Source organism: Nothobranchius furzeri, chromosome 7 (genome assembly GCF_043380555.1).
Source record: "Nothobranchius furzeri strain GRZ-AD chromosome 7, NfurGRZ-RIMD1, whole genome shotgun sequence".
NCBI classification, from domain to species: Eukaryota; Metazoa; Chordata; class Actinopteri; order Cyprinodontiformes; family Nothobranchiidae; genus Nothobranchius; species Nothobranchius furzeri.
This window is the reverse complement of record NC_091747.1, coordinates 51,676,345-51,695,734: the sequence shown is the minus strand read 5'-3', so window position 1 is coordinate 51,695,734 and position 19,390 is coordinate 51,676,345. Positions and strand designations below refer to the sequence as shown.

The 19,390-nt window shown below is 41.2% G+C and overlaps 1 protein-coding gene across 3 annotated transcripts; it reads left to right on the top strand.

The window, feature by feature from the left end:
• The first annotated feature begins 1,166 nt into the window (after nucleotides 1-1,166).
• mybl1 (v-myb avian myeloblastosis viral oncogene homolog-like 1) lies at nucleotides 1,167-17,457 on the top strand. Of its 3 annotated transcripts, none has more exons than XM_015955234.3 (16): nucleotides 1,167-1,810; nucleotides 3,226-3,325; nucleotides 3,470-3,541; nucleotides 3,684-3,776; nucleotides 4,254-4,474; nucleotides 4,551-4,740; nucleotides 4,822-4,896; nucleotides 5,156-5,266; nucleotides 5,734-5,973; nucleotides 6,062-6,403; nucleotides 6,506-6,630; nucleotides 6,702-6,816; nucleotides 6,892-7,008; nucleotides 7,110-7,214; nucleotides 7,383-7,571; nucleotides 11,182-17,457. In XM_015955234.3, exons 1-16 carry the CDS (start codon nucleotides 1,788-1,790, stop codon nucleotides 11,305-11,307), a joined length of 2,244 nt encoding a protein of 747 aa, XP_015810720.1. In that variant the 5' UTR covers nucleotides 1,167-1,787; the 3' UTR covers nucleotides 11,308-17,457. The 3 variants fall into 3 exon arrangements, with proteins under 3 accessions (XP_015810720.1, XP_054607139.1, XP_054607140.1); XM_054751164.2 differs by having other exon boundaries at nucleotides 6,059-6,403; XM_054751165.2 differs by lacking the exon at nucleotides 5,156-5,266 and having other exon boundaries at nucleotides 6,059-6,403.
• The last annotated feature ends 1,933 nt before the right edge of the window (nucleotides 17,458-19,390 follow it).

The window sequence follows — 19,390 nt, the reverse complement described above, 5'->3', positions numbered from 1 at the left end:
GAAGCAAAAAACAGCTCAACACACAAATAAAAGCATTTCCTCACCTCTCATGAACGTCAGGAGAAGCAGGAATTTGTGTGTTTTTCCTGCACAAGGTTCCAAATATTAATACCAGCAGCCAAATACTCTATCAACCACATTTTCTTTATTTCAAAATAAAACTAGGTAACAAAGTCTTTTACACATTTTATGTATATTTATATGTCTTTATTTATTATGATTTTTACAAAAACAGATATATGCACACATGTATTATTTCTTGCAGCTACAATCCAAGTCTTTCTGCAGCATTTTAGGCCATTACTCTGATTTCTAACAAGCTCTTTGCATAATTCAAACAAGCTTTAATTCAGTCGCTGTTATCTTTATGCTGGTAGTCTAAAAATACTTGTGCAATTATGATGCAATAGGAAATTGCTCATTTTGTAATCAGATTCAAAATTGTGTGAAATCGCACAGTATAATTTGATTATTATTATTATTATTTCATATTGTTATTGTAATTATTATTTATAATAACGTGAGTGGAATTAAAGAGGCTTTTATTTTCATCAGAATACAACGATCCTACTTCCGCTTTTCCGTCTTTAAGAAGCACACAGTAGTCTAACAGTGAAAATGGGACACATGAGGGACACCTACTATTAGAAAACTGTAAAATGTCTCATAATTTGCATCCAAAATTTTAAAGGCTTACAGGGGAACAAAAGAAAACTTTCTATTGTTATTATAGATAGTTTGTCTGCTAACCACTGCAATAAAAAAAATTCAGAGATACTAATGCTAAGATTGCATGTCACGGGGAAAATGGGAAAAACACCGGTGAAAGTCTAAATGCCCACTAGATGGCAGCAAATTCCAGTTTCTTAAGGCGGCAGAGAAAGTTCGCTCTCAAACACAATGCAAATATTATTATATCACAAAGATGATGTAATATTTTGAGTCACAGATGTTTTATCATGCCAATTATGAGCAACATACATTTCACAGTTTTGCACACGAACCCTACATGATCTGCGAAGAACTTCACGAGGAGCTATATGTTTAAGATATGAGTGATTAAATGTGCAAATGTTTGTTTTATGGGAAAATAGGTTCCACATCTTCTGTCACCAACATCCCCAAAGGACCAAAGCCCCCGCAGCCCCGTCAACCCGTCTGAACCCACCACATCCATTCTCCCGAGGAGTTGTGAAAGTGAACACCCGCCTCCCTCAAATCTCATCCAATGAAGAGTACGCTCGTGAAAAATTCAACCAATCGGTTACGAACAGTTCCTCCTCAATTGACCTATTAGCTTTGAGCATTCACTTCTTTTTTTTGGCAGCCCAGTTTTGACCAATAGGAACCGAGGCCGCCTGCGCAGAGGGCTGGGCGCGAGAATCGGCGGGATGGACAAAAATCATAACGCCACGGAGCTGTACGCACAGGGGAAAGATTACGAGAACCCGTTCTGACGGCGAGTAATGAAAGTAATGTGTCGGTTCCTCTATCTAAATTCCGGCGTTTTGTTGTGTAACACTACATTTTTAAGAAAGACGTACCAGCAAGGGACACAAGGACGACTTTCATATCTGCCGAGACGATTTTATCGGAAGTGAAAATGGCGTTTGCACAGAGAGCAATGTTATGAAGACAGTTAGCCCGTTAGCTAGCCGCACAGTTACCGCAAACAAAACAGCAATGACTAACATCAGTTTCTATGGATAAACCTCTGTTAATGCGGGACTTCAGAAAATTTCCAAACACAGCTTCGTCTTTGATAATATTCAATCATCCTACTGGCTATGGACAACGTCAAGTCACGCAGGTAGGTGATTTTATTAGATATGGTTCACTTGCCATCTTTTTGTTTGCCCCTTGTGATCTTATCAGCCTATAAATGTAATAATTTTGGATAATTCAGCCTGAATGTTGTGGAAGCAGGGTGGGCGTTAACGTTCATGTGCACCTGAACATCTCAGAAGATCTACTGTAGAGGGATATAATAAAGAACAACAACAATAATAATAATAATAATAATAGCATAATAATTCAAAAGAGCATTACCCAAAAGTGTAGTACTGGCTGAATTAACCCTAAATATTTTTGTTAGCCTCAAGGATAACCTGCTGACTTTATTATAACTTGAAAGTCACTTTGGACAAAAGCGTCTGCTAAATACATCAACATAAATGAATAAAAAGCAAGACTAAAGTGCATACTGCAGTTTACTACTATTTCCCCCCTTCATTCCTTTTTTTTACTGCAGGGCAAAAAAGACGTGGAGAAATAAACCTATAAGTCCATGAAGCTCTTTTAATGTACTCTGTCTCTGAGTTGAGAAGTAATTTAAACCAAAAGCAGTAAATACTTGAGTCATGTGATTCCTAATCAAATGTTGCCATATTATGATGCAAAATGTCACATTGATTGCTGTATTTATTCGTTGGTTACTGATTATGAAAATCTGTGTTTTTGGCATCTAACTCACAAAACCGTGTCAAACAAACTAAATTGTTGAAATGATCATGTTAAACTGTTTTTTGATTTTTTATTAATTTAAATAACCAGCAAAACTGTCGCAACTAAAATATAAATCATCACTGAAATCTTTCTTTTGTTTATCAGGGTCAGTTTCAGTCCTAAAAAATTAGGACATTTTGATATTATTGGTAAAAAGTATTCCAGGTATTGCTATGTGATTTAAAATTATGCTAAGCTAAATGCCAGGACTTTATATTAGTGTGTTTATTTTGTATTTTGAACCAGTGGACCGTTAGGGCTTTGCCAAGCCTTTGACCACACCTCCACCTTATTCACAGAGGCTCACTCTCATGCACCTCTGCTACTGAAAGGCTGCTGTTGATGCGAGATCACCAGTTTCATTACACCTCTCCTTCCTGTTCGACTTTACGTCCAGACTCGGTCACTTTTCTCCTGCTCAAAGTGAGAAAATCTGGCCTCATAAAGGTTTCTACAGCAAAGAACGTCTTTTTTTCTTACTCAGATACAAAACCTAAGTCAGTGTTGCACAAATCCGGTCAAACAAGTAGTTAATGCCAACATTCTGAATTAGATTTAGCATGGTAAAACTGGGCTTTTGTAATCTCCCAAGAATGCAGTGAAGAACTGAAATGGGACCTGGTTTAGTTGTTGAGAAGAAAACACTCCTAAGGCACTGATGGTGAGCAGAAAACAATAGTGTTTTTACTTTTTTCTGCTTTTTTCACCTGTGTGTTTTAGCACTGATGAAGACGACGAGCTGCTTTCCACAGATCCAGAGAGTAAAGAAAAGAACAAAGATAAAAAGACGCTGTGCAAAGTCAAGTGGTCTCGGGATGAAGTGAGTTTTTCAAGTTCAGACTAAAAATGTAAATGACTGCCGCCCTAATATGTAAGAACAACTTTAATTGCACCCTCATTTAGAAAGATCAGGGTTAACATTTAATTCTCACCGTCTATATTTTCTGTTATTCTATTTTTTAAGGATGAAAAACTGAAGAAACTCATAGAGCAGCATGGAACTGAATCCTGGAAATTAATCGCTAACCTTTTTCCTGTGAGTATTAAACAGAAATCATTTTTAATATCTCCTTCTGACTCTTACCTGCACCAGCTGCATTTGGATGTGTAACTGCAAAGATACAGTTAAACACAGCTGTCATTGTAGCTGACAAAAGGTGTTACACTTTGTGTCACAGGGGAGGACAGATGGTCAGTGTCAGCACCGCTGGCAGAAGGTGCTCAACCCCGAGCTGGTAAAAGGACCGTGGACAAAAGAGGAGGATCAAAAGGTAAGTGGAGCTGGGAGGTTCTGTTTGGGAGAGAGGGATGACTAAAGAGCAGAAGGATAGCAGAGCTGTAGGGAGTTTGTGAAGAACGTAATATCTATGACACTCAGAGAACCTGTTGTGTCCTCACGCAGCTGTTTTCCCGCTTAAATTGGGTTTATTTATCCCCCACCCGCCCCTTTTCCTATTTGTGTGTGTGTGTGTGTGTGTGTGTGTGAAGTGAAATATCCATTACATCATTCTTTAAAGAAAAAAACACACATGCACACTTTCCAAAGCTAGAGTCCAGCCCTTTCTTAGTCAGGGAGATGTTTTTTTTAGCTTATAGAAATGAATTCCTTCAATGGATCAATGCTGCTAAATAATGTTCTTTAAAGAATAGATTCAAACTGATTTTATTACAAGTGTTTACATAGAGCCTAATGAGCTTTGTTTATGCCCGGGCTATTTATAAATGCTTGTGGTTTGCTGTTGGTGCAGGTGATCGACTTGGTTCACAAGTATGGCCCCAAGCGCTGGTCCGTGATCGCAAAGCACCTCCAGGGAAGGATTGGGAAGCAGTGTCGGGAGCGTTGGCACAACCACCTGAACCCGGAGGTGAAGAAGTCTTCGTGGACTCAGGAGGAGGATCAAATTATCTACGAGGCTCACAAACGGCTGGGCAACCGCTGGGCAGAGATCTCCAAACTCCTTCCTGGACGGTAAAATAACACCATAGTGTTTTTATTTTCTTTCAGTCAGTAAATTTTAAAAGATGATCAATCCTTCCCTCAACAGGACAGACAATTCCATCAAGAACCACTGGAATTCCACCATGAGGAGGAAAGTGGAGCACGAGGGTTACCTGCAGGACGGCTGCAAGGCTTTCACCTCCAGTGGTGTCAAAAGACGTCACAGTAAAGCTCCAACACCAGCAGAACCCCCGCTATGTGACCGCAGCCCTCTTCCTGTGCCTGGGCCCAACCAGGTCTCCTTTCAGCCTTTACACTAAGAGGTCCATTGGCTTCTTTCATTTCTGCTCCTTTTCTGAGTTGCTGTTGTGTTACAGATGGCTGGATTTTCATACGATCCTGCCAGCGGACACATGATGGACAGCCTCTCTGAAAACCCCGGCTTCATGCTAGTGAGTCTTTCTATTTAAATCTCTTTTCACTCCTTTTATTCTCCTATCTCTACTGTTGTTGTGGTGATTGCTAACTTCGGACAAATCAAGCTAATCAAAAACTTGACTGTCCTGTTGTTTTCCGCTATCCCCGAATAATCGATTTGTGTCTAAATTTGTTTTGTTTTCTCTCCTTCACTAAAAAAAAACTTCTCAATTCTCCACTCTTTTTTTCCCCCTTCCTGTTTTCTTTTCCTACCCGGCCGTTTGTTTACTCCAGCCGTCCTGCCTGGATGATCCTGACAGAGAGCAAAGAATTAAGGAGCTTGAGCTTCTACTTATGTCAGCAGAAAGAGAAGTCCAGCGGCAAATGCAGTGCAGAGGTTCCTGTGTAAGAACACACTCCAAACGTGTGTTAGCAGACCTTGTTAGCATAGCCTGCGTGTGTCTGTAGCTCAATTACACTGTAAAAAAGCTAATTTCATTCAAAAAATACACACAATCACTAAGAAATCATTTAAAAATGAACATTTTTGTTGCTTATGAACTTTTTTGCAGTGTATACCCATGAAAACAAGAGTGGTGTGCATTTATTTGTGCCTATAGGCTGGTTTGCTATAGTGTTGCTATAGTAACTACTTTTCCCATCTTGCTGCTCACTCATCTTGCCCTGCGGCTGTGCTGTGTTGTCACCCCACCTCCTGCAGAAACCCCTGTAGTTCTGATCACTCCTTTCATCAACACTGAAACTTTTTCCACATCGCATCCTTAACTTGCTGCTAGTTTCATTTTGGACCAAAAAAAAAAAAAGTCCATCTGCGTCCTCAACACCAGTTGTTTTTCTGGCGACCCCCTCAGGGTGTGGATCCATACCCAGCCTGGTCAGACGGTGTGTCTGATGACGTCTTCGCCACAAGCAGCAGCAGCCTAGAAGAACCAGTGGAGAGGGAGCCCTGGAGGGGTCCAGAGATCTCGCCGGGGCCTCCGACACAGCTTCCTGTCTCCCCCAGTAAGTTCCTGTCTGTAGAGGCCAGCGCTGTGCTCTCCAGCCTGCAGACCATCCCGGAGTTTGCAGAAACCATGGAGCTCATCGATTCAGTGAGTAAAGAAAAAACAGGATTTTAAAAAACAAATCAGTTGTACATTTAAAGAAAAACTTTGACTGTAGATGTATTTTACTCAGCAGGATCCCGCTACGTGGAACAATGCGGCCGCTTTAGACTTGCCGAACACAACGCCGCCCCTCAGACAAAACCAAGCAGGCTACGCAAATCCCTTGCAAGAGAAGGCCGTTTACAATCTCATAGATTTCACCGCCAATGCTCCCAGTGTCGTCTCAGGCAGGAACGCTGCTCCTTTTGGTTTGGGGGGCGGCATCAACCCATCGAAACCCACCCAGGCATCCATCGGGAAGAAAAGGAGGAAAGACAGAGGGGAACCTCTGTGTGAAAGGATCTGTTCATCTTTTTTGGAGAACATCTCACCCAAGAAAACTCCCACAAAGTCGCAACATTTCACGCCATCGCGAGTAAATGAGCGCTGCTCTATTGTCTTCAAACCTCAAACCAGAATATTGCATCTTCCTACTGCCGTTGTATCAGTCATGCACCACATTTGTCTGTCTTGTCAGCTCTGCAACACATCAGGGATGGAGCACCTGAATCTGGATGATCCCACCCTGACGTCAACCCCCGTGTGCAGTCAGAGGTGCATCCTCAAAGGAGCTACGCCTAACCACCAGAAAGAGAATGATGGGTAAATAAGTGATCATTAAAGCTAGATTGTGCTTTTAATAAACTCTTACTATAATGACAACACTTGTGTAGTTCCAGGACTCCAAAAGTTCGTAAAAAAGCCGCCGTTCTAACCCCGAGAACTCCCACTCCCTTTAAAAACGCTCTGGCTGCTCAGGAGAAAATGCATGGCCCGCTGAGGTTGGAGGTAGGATTTGTTTTGTGTGTGGTTCGTTATATTCCTGATCAGTTTGCGTTGTAGTTTACATTCATCCTGTCGCAGCCACAGCCTTTGGCATTTCTCGAAGAGGACATTCGAGAAGTCCTGAAGCAGGAGACGGGAACGGACATCTTCCACAAAGCAGACTTCCAGCTGGACCACCGAGCGTGGAAGCACCATGTGAGTTTCACTCCTCAATCAGCTGTTTTTTGTTCTGTTTAAAAAAATAATTGAACCAAACCGGAGTGATCTAACACTGACAGCGACTCTTCTACATTTAGATGGACGGCCCGGCTAGAAAAGTGCGCAAGTCTCTTGTTTTAGACTCTTGGGAGAAGGACAGTCTCGATGTCCAACTCTTCCAGGAGCAACTCAACAATGCACTGGTAAGTCACTTAGGAAAACTATTTTTGTGTCCGCAATATAACAAGAATCATTAATAGCAAATAAAAGCACTGAGGTTTGTGTGACAGAAAATCTTCACTTTGATTGACCGTTCTGTTATAAAAGACTAAAACGTAAAAGTTTGACAAATGCCTGATGTCATATTGCAGTTGTCGGAGTCTCTGCTGACAAACTCTTCTTCACTGGTCGACCCTGAGCAAGAGAAACGTGGACAGGCTTTGCCTTCTAAGAAAGACGGTCCCTCTTTAGGAGTTCGCAGTCACGCTCAGCAGTTCTCTAGCCCTCCTATCAAGAAGGTATCTTCCTTGATTAAAGCACCAAAACCCGCTCACTCACAGGTGTGTATGAACAAAACATCAAATATTTTATTACAATCTAAAAGTTTCTGCATCCTTCTTGAAGTGTGTTTCTGTCTAAAAGTTATAAAGATCTCTTTGTAGACCGCTTCCTGAAGAGCCTTAGCTCTTAGCTAATGCTAACAGCTAGTTGAGTGTATTGACCCTTTGCACCGACGTCACCTAATCACGTGGGCCCACCATGCTGGACGGCAAAAGCATGTAATCAGTCAGCGACACGAGTAGTAAACAAAGGGGAAAGTAGAGCCTGAAATTGTTTTTGCGATCAAAACAAAACTCCTCCAGCATTCCTTCAACTAGTTCATGCCCAGTTCAGTTATCAGAAGAAGAAGCGCATCTAGCGGGGGCTCATAGAGAGCGGTATGTTAACTAGCTTACCAACATTAGCTTACCTTCTCTCAGCAGCTGTTCACCGATGTAAACATGTTGCTGGCTTTGCCTAAATTCACCCCTCTGGATTTATAACTTTATGTTATAAACAGCGTTTCACTTTACACCGAAGCTGATTTTTAAAAAGTCCGGATCCCTACCAGCTTCTGTTGCTGGTGGTGTTACCGGGTTTAGCTGCTGCTCTCACACCAAAATGAGAAGATCTATGAACGGCGATGCTCATATAAATTAATAAATAACATAATTTTAACACACGTAATCATACATCGGAGCTTTAATATTGTTAATAATTATCTCGCTTTACTCTACAGTGGACGGCGTGCATCATCTGTGGTGAAATACCCATCCATCAGGATTATCAATAGCTAGTATAAACACATCACATTTATCCCTGTCCCTGTCTTCCTCGTGAAATAAATGAACGTTAATCTTACCCGGTAAAAACATGTTCGCTGCAAATCTGAGGCCTGCTAGTCCGCTTGATTGATCGCTGCAGTTCATCTCCGTCCTCAGACTCCATCAAAGTTATTAAAAAGACAAAACGAGTCGAGTTTACGTCCTTGTCTCTTAGTGCAGCCAACCACACAGCAAGCTAAAACCATTTTACTGCCAAATCAACTAAATAAAAGCGATAAAAGGCTACAAACTGGCTTGTTTTGACTACCTTCACTGGAGTTTCTACAGGTGTAAACGGACTTTTTGCCGCCCATCATGGCGAAGGGGGCGGTCACATGAGTGGCGTGACGTCACGTGCAAAGGGTCAATTGCTGCTGTCTTAATGTGACTTAAAGGGACATTATGGAAGTTTGACAGCCAAAACATGTATAGAAATAATAAATGTCTTCTTCACACATTCTCCTGCAATGCCCTGGTCCTGTAGAATGAGCCCTGGCATTTTTACTGTGATTGCCTGTTTTTCTGTAAAATCACAGAAAAAGAGAGCTGCACGGGTCGAGCAGGCTGCTTCATGCGCGTTCACGCTCAGGCATAGCCCGTAGCATTTGCTATCTGTAGCTTTAGCAACAGAGAGAGAGGTAGTGCCAACTCAGCGACTTTATCGCTGTTCCTAACGCCTAGTGATGAACCTAGCTACATTTCTGAGGACCCTTAGCTACTTTCTTCTAGATATTTCCTGCAAATTAGCAACAAAATAGCCATTTTTGCTTCGAACCGTTCTTTGGATTGACGTGTTTCCAGATGTCATCAAGGATATAAATGTTACAGATAGAATTAATGTTGCTGGTGCTTTAGCGATGTAAGATGTCTGACTCTCATGCTGAAGACCTGGTTTTGACTCCAGGTGTGAACATAATTTGTTATTTGGAGTTGCTTTATTACATTAATGATATATTTTTTTTTACAGTAATTAGACACCCAAATTTTTATTTGAGACTCGCCGAAAGGCATTGAATTCACGGATAAAAAAGATGTGGGTTCAACTTTCATTTTGGAACAATTTTTCAAGCAAGGGAAGGGAATGATCTGAGCATGCAGGAGGACTGACCCATCATAAACCTTTGTCGGCTGTGCTGAAGAGAAAGGTACAGAATCAAATTATTTAATTAATTAGCTGCGTGTTCTCCTGTCCTCTGTCCTCCGGGCCACACACACACACACACACACATACTGCACGCTCGGCCGGCCGACAAGAAAGTGCAGCTGCAGAGACAAAGGCACATTATTTTTATTAATTTGCTGTGTTCTTCTGTCCTCTGGGCCATACAAACACACACACACGGGACGGTCTCAGCTGTTATTTTCGTTAGAGTGTGCACGTACAGCATGCGCACCTCATGCACGAGCTTACTTTTGAAGCTGCAGTAACGCGTTATGCCTGAGTGATGATCGCGAGCATAAAAACTTAAAACTTCCTTAGAGTCCCTTTAAAGCTCCAAAATTTCACAGCAGCTCAAACAAAATTGTTTTATAAACACCAAAATTTTGATTTGCAAATTTTTTTTGTTAATATTTTTCCAGTACGTCATTTCTGGAAGCTACAGGAGCGCTACGTGTTGTTGCCTATGATACATAACAGTTACTCTAGTAAACAACCAAATTCCATGTAAATAAGTAATGCAGAACTGATGACAGTATAAATGTTTATATTAATAATATTGCGTGAACTGCTATCAGTTAGCGATAGGCTTTTTTCTGATGTTAGCTCACCAGTCTTGTAGGACCAAAATGCTGTTTAGGTCCTACAAACAAAAAGAAATGTTGAATTTACTCGAACCAAGTTATATTATCAACTGGTTCCACTAAACCTAGATGCTTCCACGTCCTGGTCGGGTCACACCAAAGACTTTAAAATGGGACCCAATGCCTCCCTGCTTGACGCTCAGCTTTAAGAGGTTGGATTGGGAAGTTAAACCAGCAAATGGTTCCTGAGCGCAGCCACAGCTGCAGCTTACTGCCCCCCACAGGAAGGTCCAAATGCAGAGATGTAATTTCACCAGTGTGTAATGATGACTAATGGGACTTTATTGCACGCATTGACATTTAGCCCCGGTTTTCCACTGGATGTGTAATGTAATAGAGGCATTTTACCTACAAACTCTCTTTCAAACAAGAAAATGTCAGACGTGAAATGGCAGCGAAAACGTTCCACGCATCTGGTCTCACAAGGTCCAAGATTACATGTCATTTCGGCTACGGGGCGTCACAGCTAACATTCTCACTTGACTTACTTGTTAAACAACTGGAAATCTGCATGTGACTTTTGTCTTGAAAATTTCCAGATGTTTTACACTGCTTTCATGTTTGACTCTTGTCTGGCCCAATCTGAACTACGTTCTGGAAGTGCGTAACAAAACGTCAAAAGTGTAAGCAACTCATCTCTACGCTTCTGGCACGTGTCCAGAACGCAGCACTTCCCTGCCAGTGAAAACGCACCCATCCAACAAAATGGCGGCTAACTGCTGTGTACTACACTTCACCGACATTATGCAATGCTTACAGTTCCTATGGCAAGGCCTGATAACAGCGTATATCTCTCTTTACAATTAAGCATCTAGGTTTAGTGGAACCAGTTGAGATAACTTGGTTAAGTAAACTCAACATTTCTTTTGGGGGGGGGGGGGGGGGGGGGGGGATTATTTTGAACTTTAGTACAGAAACACACTTTAAGAAACTATTTAATAAGCAGGTTAAAGAGTGAGGTTGTCGTCCTAGTCACAGTAACCAGTTACCTCTTCCTCTGCAGGTAAGTGAGTGGGAAGCAGTGGTTTATGGGAAGACTGAGGACCAGCTCATCATGACAGAACAGGCTCGTCAGTACCTGAACCCCTTTTCATCGTCTGGCTCTACCTCAAGGGCTCTGGTGCTTTAAAGGCCATCCCCTTCAGCTAGCAGCATTACATCCGACTCAAACGTCCACCAAGTCCCCGTGGGAGACAATCCACGGAGCAGAAACACCGTCCACATACAGGCACGGCTGCTGGTACTGTTAACGCATGCTTAGGTCACGTAGTTCATACTGATCAGTAGCTTCAGACTTATACAGTGGGGGAAAAAAGTATTTAGTCAGCCACCGATTGTGCAAGGTCTCCCACTTAAAATGATGACAGAGGTCAGTAATTTTCATCATAGGTACACTTCAACTGTGAGAGACAGAATGTGAAAAAAAAATCCATGAATTCACATGGCAGGATTTTTAAAGAATTTATTTGTAAATCAGGGTGGAAAATAAGTATTTGGTCAATAACAAAAATTCAACTCAATACTTTGTAACTTAACCTTTGTTGGCAATAACAGAGGTCAAACGATTACTATAGGTCTTTACCAGGTTTGCACACACAGTAGCTGGTATTTTGGCCCATTCCTCCATGCAGATCTTCTCGAGAGCAGTGATGTTTTGGGGCTGTCGCCGAGCAACACAGACTTTCAACTCCCTCCACAGATTTTCTATGGGGTTGAGTTCTGGAGACTGGCTAGGCCACTCCAGGACTTTCAAATGCTTCTTACGGAGCCACTCCTTTGTTGCCCGGGCGGTGTGTTTGGGATCATTGTCGTGTTGGAAGACCCAGCCACGTTTCAACTTCAAAGCTCTCACTGATGGAAGGAGGTTTTGGCTCAGAATCTCACGATACATGGCCCCATTCATTCTGTCCTTAACACGGATCAGTCGTCCTGTCCTCTTAGCAGAAAAACAGGCCCAAAGCATGATATTCCCACCCCCATGCTTCACAGTAGGTATGGTGTTCTTGGGATGCAACTCAGTATTCTTCTTCCTCCAAACATGACGAGTTGAGTTTATACCAAAAAGTTCTACTTTGGTTTCATCTGACCACATGACATTCTCCCAATCCTCTGCTGTATCATCCATGTACTCTCTGGCAAACTTCAGACGGGCCTGGACATGCACTGGCTTCAGCAGCAGAACACGTCTGGCACTGCAGGATTGGATTCCCTGCCGTTGTAGTGTGTTACTGATGGTGACCTTTGTTACTGTGGTCCCAGCTCTCTGCAGGTCATTCACCAGGTCCCCCCGTGTGGTTCTGGGATTCTTGCTCACCGTTCTCATGATCATTTTGACCCCACGGGATGAGATCTTGCGTGGAGCCCCAGATCGAGGAAGATTATCAGTGGTCTTGTATGTCTTCCATTTTCTGATAATTGCTCCCACAGTTGATTTTTTTCACACCAAGCTGCTTGCCTATTGTAGATTCACTCTTCCCAGTCTGGTGCAGGTCTACAATTCTTTTCCTGGTGTCCTTCGAAAGCTCTTTGGTCTTGGCCATAGTGGAGTTTGGAGTCTGACTGTTTGAGGCTGTGGACGGGTGTCTTTTATACAGATAACGTGTTCAAACAGGTGCCATTAATACAGGTAACTAGTGGAGGACAGAAAAGCTTCTTAAAGAAGACGTTACAGGTCTGTGAGAGCCAGAGATTTTCCTTGTTTGAAGTGACCAAATACTTATTTTCCACCCTGATTTACAAATAAATTCTTTAAAAATCCTGCCATGTGAATTCATGGATTTTTTTTCACATTCTCTCACAGTTGAAGTGTACCTATGATGTAAATTACTGACCTCTGTCATCATTTTAAGTGGGAGAACTTGCACAATCGGTGCCTGACTAAATACTTTTTTTGCCCCACTGTATTTTAACATATTATTTAAAAGCCGACATAACGATACTGGTGTGTCTCGCCCCGTTGCTGTTATGAGATAAAAACAACACTCATGCTGCCGTTTTTAAAATCACACTAAATCACACTTTTAAATACAACACCAATCATTGTTTTTCATTAAAAAAACAGCAGCGTGGTTGTTGTAACAGTATGTGGGAATGTTTTCTGTCAGTATTGCACTACTGAGATAATTTTGCTGCTGAGGAAGGAGCGTGATTATTATTATTATTTTTTATGAGCAGACTGGATAGCACTTCTGAATAACAACACAACGTTTCCTTTCCAAGGCCATAAAAAAATCAGCTGAATGTATTTCATTGCAATGGAAGAACCTCAAACATGGAAGGGTACTTTATTGTTTATTTCTAATTGTTTTATTTATTTTTCAGTTTTTAAAGCTTAGATATTAATATAAATCAGACAACATAAGGTCTAACTGCTGACAAAACAGCCTAAAAACTCTCTTGCTCTAAGCATTGCTACCTTTTATTTTTCAACTTTCAGTCCCGGTGATTCATTCTGACTTCATACCACAAAAATCAAGCATTTGGCTGAGAAGGATTATAGTTTTCATGTGAAGGCTGTAGGTTCTATTTATTTACTATTTATTTATTTCTTTGAAAAAGAAAACCTTTAAGAAGAATTATTGAAGAATTTTATCAATCTTTTCACTTTTAAAATCAGGATTGGGCTACAGTTCATTTTCCTGCACTGCCATTCATTTTAATTTGAACTTCTCTTGATCGTACGAGATGTAGAAAATAATGTTGTAGATATGTGAGTGATGTTGTAACATAGATGAGGCTTTTTCCTCACCTTTAAATTAAATGTCGCTGTTAGGTAGCAGGACACCATCTCCGACCTCTAATCATGGACAAATTGCACTTTTTATTCATTTGAATAAAAATTTTAAGTTCATTTGAAGGATGTAGCTCTTGTTTATGTGTTTTAGATGTGTTTCTGTCTATGTTAGTTACTGCTGCTTGATTTTCTCCCGTTTGGCTGTGAAAAGGTGTGTTAAGTTCTCCTTGTCCAGTATCTCACTAGGCTGTTGACGACCAGACAGCTATGCAAACTTGAAAGAAAGTCGACACATTTTCAATTTAGAACAAGTCTAAATCGGTTCTTAAGTTATTCTTTTACGAAGTTTTATATTGTCAGTTCATGAGGGATGTAAGATGTAACAAACCGCTATTTAGTCAAGTCAAAATTTGTTTAACCCTCCCACCGTCCTAATGGGTGTGACCCTGTGAGGAAAGCTGACCATTGAGCGGGGTTGATGGTTTATCCCTTGGGTCCATGTGGCAGGGGTGAGGAGTGAGCACCACCTCACCCCTGCCACATTGACCTCAAGGGATAAATCACCAACCCTGCTCGATGGTCAGCTTTCCTCACGGGATCACCCATAAAGACAGTGGGAGGGTTAAAAAGCACATTTAAGAAATATCTGCTAACTAAAGTAATTAATAAAACAATTATTAATATAAAAGCAATGTAAATAAACTCAAGTACAATAAAATACAACATAAAGCAAAATAAGGGAAGATTAACACAATATGGGGGTAAGAAATAGGGGTATTCATAAGTATTTTCAGCTCGTTAAACAACACCAGACAGCTACAATTTATAAGCGTGACTCTCCCATATTCCAGTCAGAATCGACAAAGCTCCTCGATTAGAAGCAAAACATCTTCAAGAAGTCAAATAATTCCAGTTGTCTTATTTAAACCCTTTGGATTATCATGACTGAGAACCTTCAGTTCAATGGCTATAGCTCCCACCCCCTGCTTCCCCTCCCCTTCTGAAAGGACTTCATATCGCACAAGCATAGAGAAGGCAGGGCTTAAACAATAGTACAATGTCGTTAAACTGATCACTTAACTCCAATACACAAAAGATGAATTCTTGTTTTGTTCCCCACCCTCCCCTTCCACAGTTAGCTTGTTAGTCTACTGACATTAATTGAATTCAGTTCAAGTTAGTATTCAAGCTAGTGCCACATTAGCCCTTGGTATACACAGCATACAACAATTATCAGCCCTACTTTTCTTTTATTTAAACAAAAAATGTGTACAGTTCTCTAAAATATTGTAAACTACTTAGTATTTGCCTGTCCAAAAGCAACTTTAGCAAAAAGATCACGAAGTCCCAACGTAAATTCCACTCAATTGTCGTAAAACAAAGTAGAAGGAATCGGTAACTTCGGCAATTGCTTTGGATGCCCCATTGCAAACTTCCGGCGTCACTCTGTAGAGCTTACTGGGGATTAGGAGGCATTTTTGTTGATTGACGGCTCCTTGTTGCAAATATGCAAATCTATTGATCTGGAAACTTTAGGCTGGAATAAATTATTTGTTATGCTTTAAAGTAGTGATGCACCGATATGAAATTTTTGAGCGGTTACCGATATCCAATATTGAGATCACTGTTATGGCAGATAACCGATATTTACAGATACCGATATACTGACATTAATGCTTCTAATATCAGCAGATTTTGTATAGAATGAAAATTATTAAAGCTGAATTTACCTTATTATGTACACACAACACACACATTTATGGTTCAATCGCTGTCACATGACTAAACAAATACACATCACCCCCCTCACCCTCTGAAACAGGCAAAGAAATGGAGACGAGGTGGAAAAAATATTGGTTGTTAATATCGGCCCGGTTTTATTTATTGAACCGATACCGATATGTTAAAAAATGACTAACATTGGCAGATACCGATATTGATGCCGATATATTGTCCATCCCTACTGTAAAGGCTAAAGGAGGGTTTATCTGGGCCGCTCCACCAGATGCATAAGCATTGCGTCTGCAGAACGTAGTATGCAGTAATTAGCCGTCGTTATAGAGGTAGGGTGCGTCTGTGATGTGTCGCATTTTGAACGTATCCCAGAAGTGTAGCTACGAGTCGGTCTGCTAAATTTACGCGATGCACTTCCAGAACGTGTCAAGCTCAGCAGTTCAGATCAGACCAAACAGGAAGTCAACTACAGGAACAGTGCAAAATCAAAACTTTCCTAAATAACCTACACATGCAGATATCCAGTTGCTTAATTACATAAATAAAGAACTTCTTTACCTGTGAAACCTCCATAGCCGAGGTAAACAGAACAGAAAATAAATCACAGACCCTTTTGGATACATGCTGCCATCTTTCTTATTGCTTAATATCGTGTAACCCGCCAAAATTATGCGTGATCATCGACTTCTCCAGTGATTTTGTGACCTCACGGGACCATATCAATTATGAAATATTAACTACTTTATATCGTAAAACAGGGTCAGATAATGACATTTAAGCATTTCTGTAGTTACTTAAAATTTAAATAACGTATTCTAGCAATAAACAGAACCTTTGATTCGTAGACGAAAATCAAAAGTTTGAACATTTCTGACCTTCTAAGGCTGCTAAAAAAGCTCTAAGTTAATGTTTTTTAGTTGTCCGTAACAAATTTGCGACTTTTTACTGTACAAAATATTTGAATTGCATTGTTGAAGACAAAAAAAATTGCGAGAAAACTTTCAAATCTTCATTTAGAATCGTTGAATTGTTGCTATGTTTTTGCAACAAATTTTATAAACAGCCAGATCAAATTTAGTTGGTAATTTACCACCGACAGTCACAGCCGAGTGAGATACTCACTTCCGTAAAAAAAAAAAAACTTCCAGTGTCTGCTTCCATCCTGCTGAAATTCCCTCAAATCTCCACTGCCTCGCCTATTTTTAAGATTCTGCAATGGAACATAAATGCTTCGAGTAAAACATAAATCCAAGCAGAATCAGGTGTGGCGTAAGAGGAAATGTCTTCCACGGGAAAAGCTTGATCCATGACTCTTTTCATAATCTGCACTACAGCTACTAATGCTTATCAGGATTATCCTGCATTAAACGTTTGAGTGAGAACAGGAAGGGAATCATGTCAAAGATCACTGGAAAGATCAGGACTGTTGGAGCTCAGACAGTGGATTAAGCATCTAAATATGTTCATTTTTGTAATTTAATCTGATGGCCGAGATGTGTTTAATCTGTATATATTTGTGCCGTATCTTCTGTTTTTTCAGTTTGACTTGAGTTTGTACATTCCACCTGTTATAATAAATGTGCTACCATCACTTGGCCGTATCGCATCTTAGGTTTTAAGGGAAATAAAGATGCATGCAGGATAGTGGCAGCTGCCTTTATACTACTGTAGTTATGCATGAGCAGCACATTTACAAGGTGAATTGTGCTATTTTATGCAGCGTTTTCTATAATAACAGGTGATCGGAATCCTGCCAGCTGGTTTTGTAACTCTGTACTTAATTTGGAAAAATAAATGAATCTATTGCATCACTCTGGAGGCATTTTGAGTTTCCTGTTTGGGTCTTTCTTCTTTTGCCAAGATGCAAATTAGAGAACAGTGCTTCTGCCTCGATGAAGATTTCTTATGATGCTCTTAATATTTCTGACAGGCTCCCAGCAGGAACAGCAACATCCCGAGTCTTTTTTTCTCATAAAGCTGACTTCTTAGAAGCAATTTTCTCAAAGATTCATAAATATATGTATTTTATTTTATGGGTAGAGCCAGTGAGAGCTGGATATAAAATCTGATGTTTGAGATATCTCCACAGTCTCCGTGGACGCATACGTCCAGGGACATTAGCCCCCCCTTCCACCAGAACAAGAGGCCTCTCCACAGGGTCAGTTGCTTGCCCTAAAGGGGCCCACTCAGCCGTGACTTAATGCCCCGGGGGCCCTTTGTCCTTTCCGCTCGCTCTATTGCCTCCCCACCCTTCCTGATGGAGAACACGTCAACCTGCTGCACGTGCATGCAGACAACGTTCACATAAACACACAGGCGCCACTTAATCAGGCTGTCAGGAGGTTTTTTGTTTTTGGGATACAAAGAATCAAAACGTGCTGGTGAAGGTTCAGTCATCCAGATCAGGGTAATCCAAAGGGGTTCGATTGATGACAGCTGGACTTCTTTGGTTTCTTGAAGACGTTTCGCCTCTTATCCGATGACTTTTGTCAGTTCTCACTGGAATAAGGGAGAGTCTAGCTTACGTGTTCGTGAAACCAAAGGAGTCCAGTTGTCTTCATTCGAACTCCTTTGGAAAGAATCAAAATCCAGCCAGCATTGCATAGATGGAGCCTATATGTGGATATATATGGGCAAACCATATGGGTACCAACGGGGGTTATTCCACAGTTTTTATGGTGGCCCCACATGGATTTGCCCACATAGATTTTAACAAGCCCTTGTATGAGTCATACTATCTGGGTCCTTCTGAAACCCATGTAGGGCCCATTAAAGTCTGAGACCATCATGGATACATATGGGCAAACCCATGTGGGGCCCACACATGCATGCTGGCTGGGAATAAGTCAAAATCTGAACCCATCATTGTACAACTTTTAGATTCAAATGAGGATTTTATTGTATCAACACTTATTTACTTTTATCAGATTGAAGGCTAATCAGTGTGTGATGAATAGACTAAGTCATGTTTGGGTCTATTTTTGCGTCTACCTTTTACATGAAACAAAGCCTCAGGCATCCCTTCCCTTTCTTCCCTTTTCAAGCACACACACTTGTAAGCATGTGCGCAAACTCCCAAACACACACTTTTGTCTTTGTGTATGCTAGACAGCAGATGGGAGCCTATTATAGGGCTGACGGCACAGTCATCTGGCAGGCAACCCCTTACCCCCACCACCACCTCTCTCTCTCTCTCTCCTCCCCCCCAACAAGACACCCAACACAACGCAGCAGGGTTCGGAGCTTTGAGGCGGGAGACTCCTCAGCCCAGAGAAATGTGTGTGGTTAAAACCTGGCCCAGGCCTTTCGGCCCACTTTTATAGGTCACCGTTGCGTGTGCCAGCCCTCGTCAGACTGTTCAGGCTAACATTTTGTCATGTTTTTGCTGTTGTCGACCTTAATACATTTGAAAACCTCTCTATTCTACTCCCTAACTGACCTGAACACTGTAAAATAATTGATTTTCTGGGTTTAATCTGGAGAAAATGCACCTATCCTACATTTTAATAAGAAACTCATTGAGTTGGGTCGACATGCTTTCCTTAGGGTTGACTCAGAATCTGTTTTTATTAGCCGATATCGCTGCAGAGGTTTTAATTTCCAAAAGTAGAGAAAGCACAGGTAGGGCTGCATTCTATTTCAGCAGCTGCACCTGCTGGGCGTTCTAACAATGCTTATAAACAATAGGTCCTCAGAATGGAATGCAGCCCTTGTTGGTACACCTTTCAGCTTAACTGGGTCGGCT

Bases quoted from the DNA above. Each gene is read 5' to 3' on its own strand.
- mybl1 (XM_054751164.2), top strand. From the start codon at position 1,788: ATGGACAACGTCAAGTCACGCAG. The intron at 1,811-3,225 runs GTAGGTGATTTT...TGTGTGTTTTAG, and splicing joins GACAACGTCAAGTCACGCAG to CACTGATGAAGACGACGAGC. The intron at 6,404-6,505 runs GTAAATGAGCGC...CTGTCTTGTCAG, and splicing joins AACATTTCACGCCATCGCGA to CTCTGCAACACATCAGGGAT.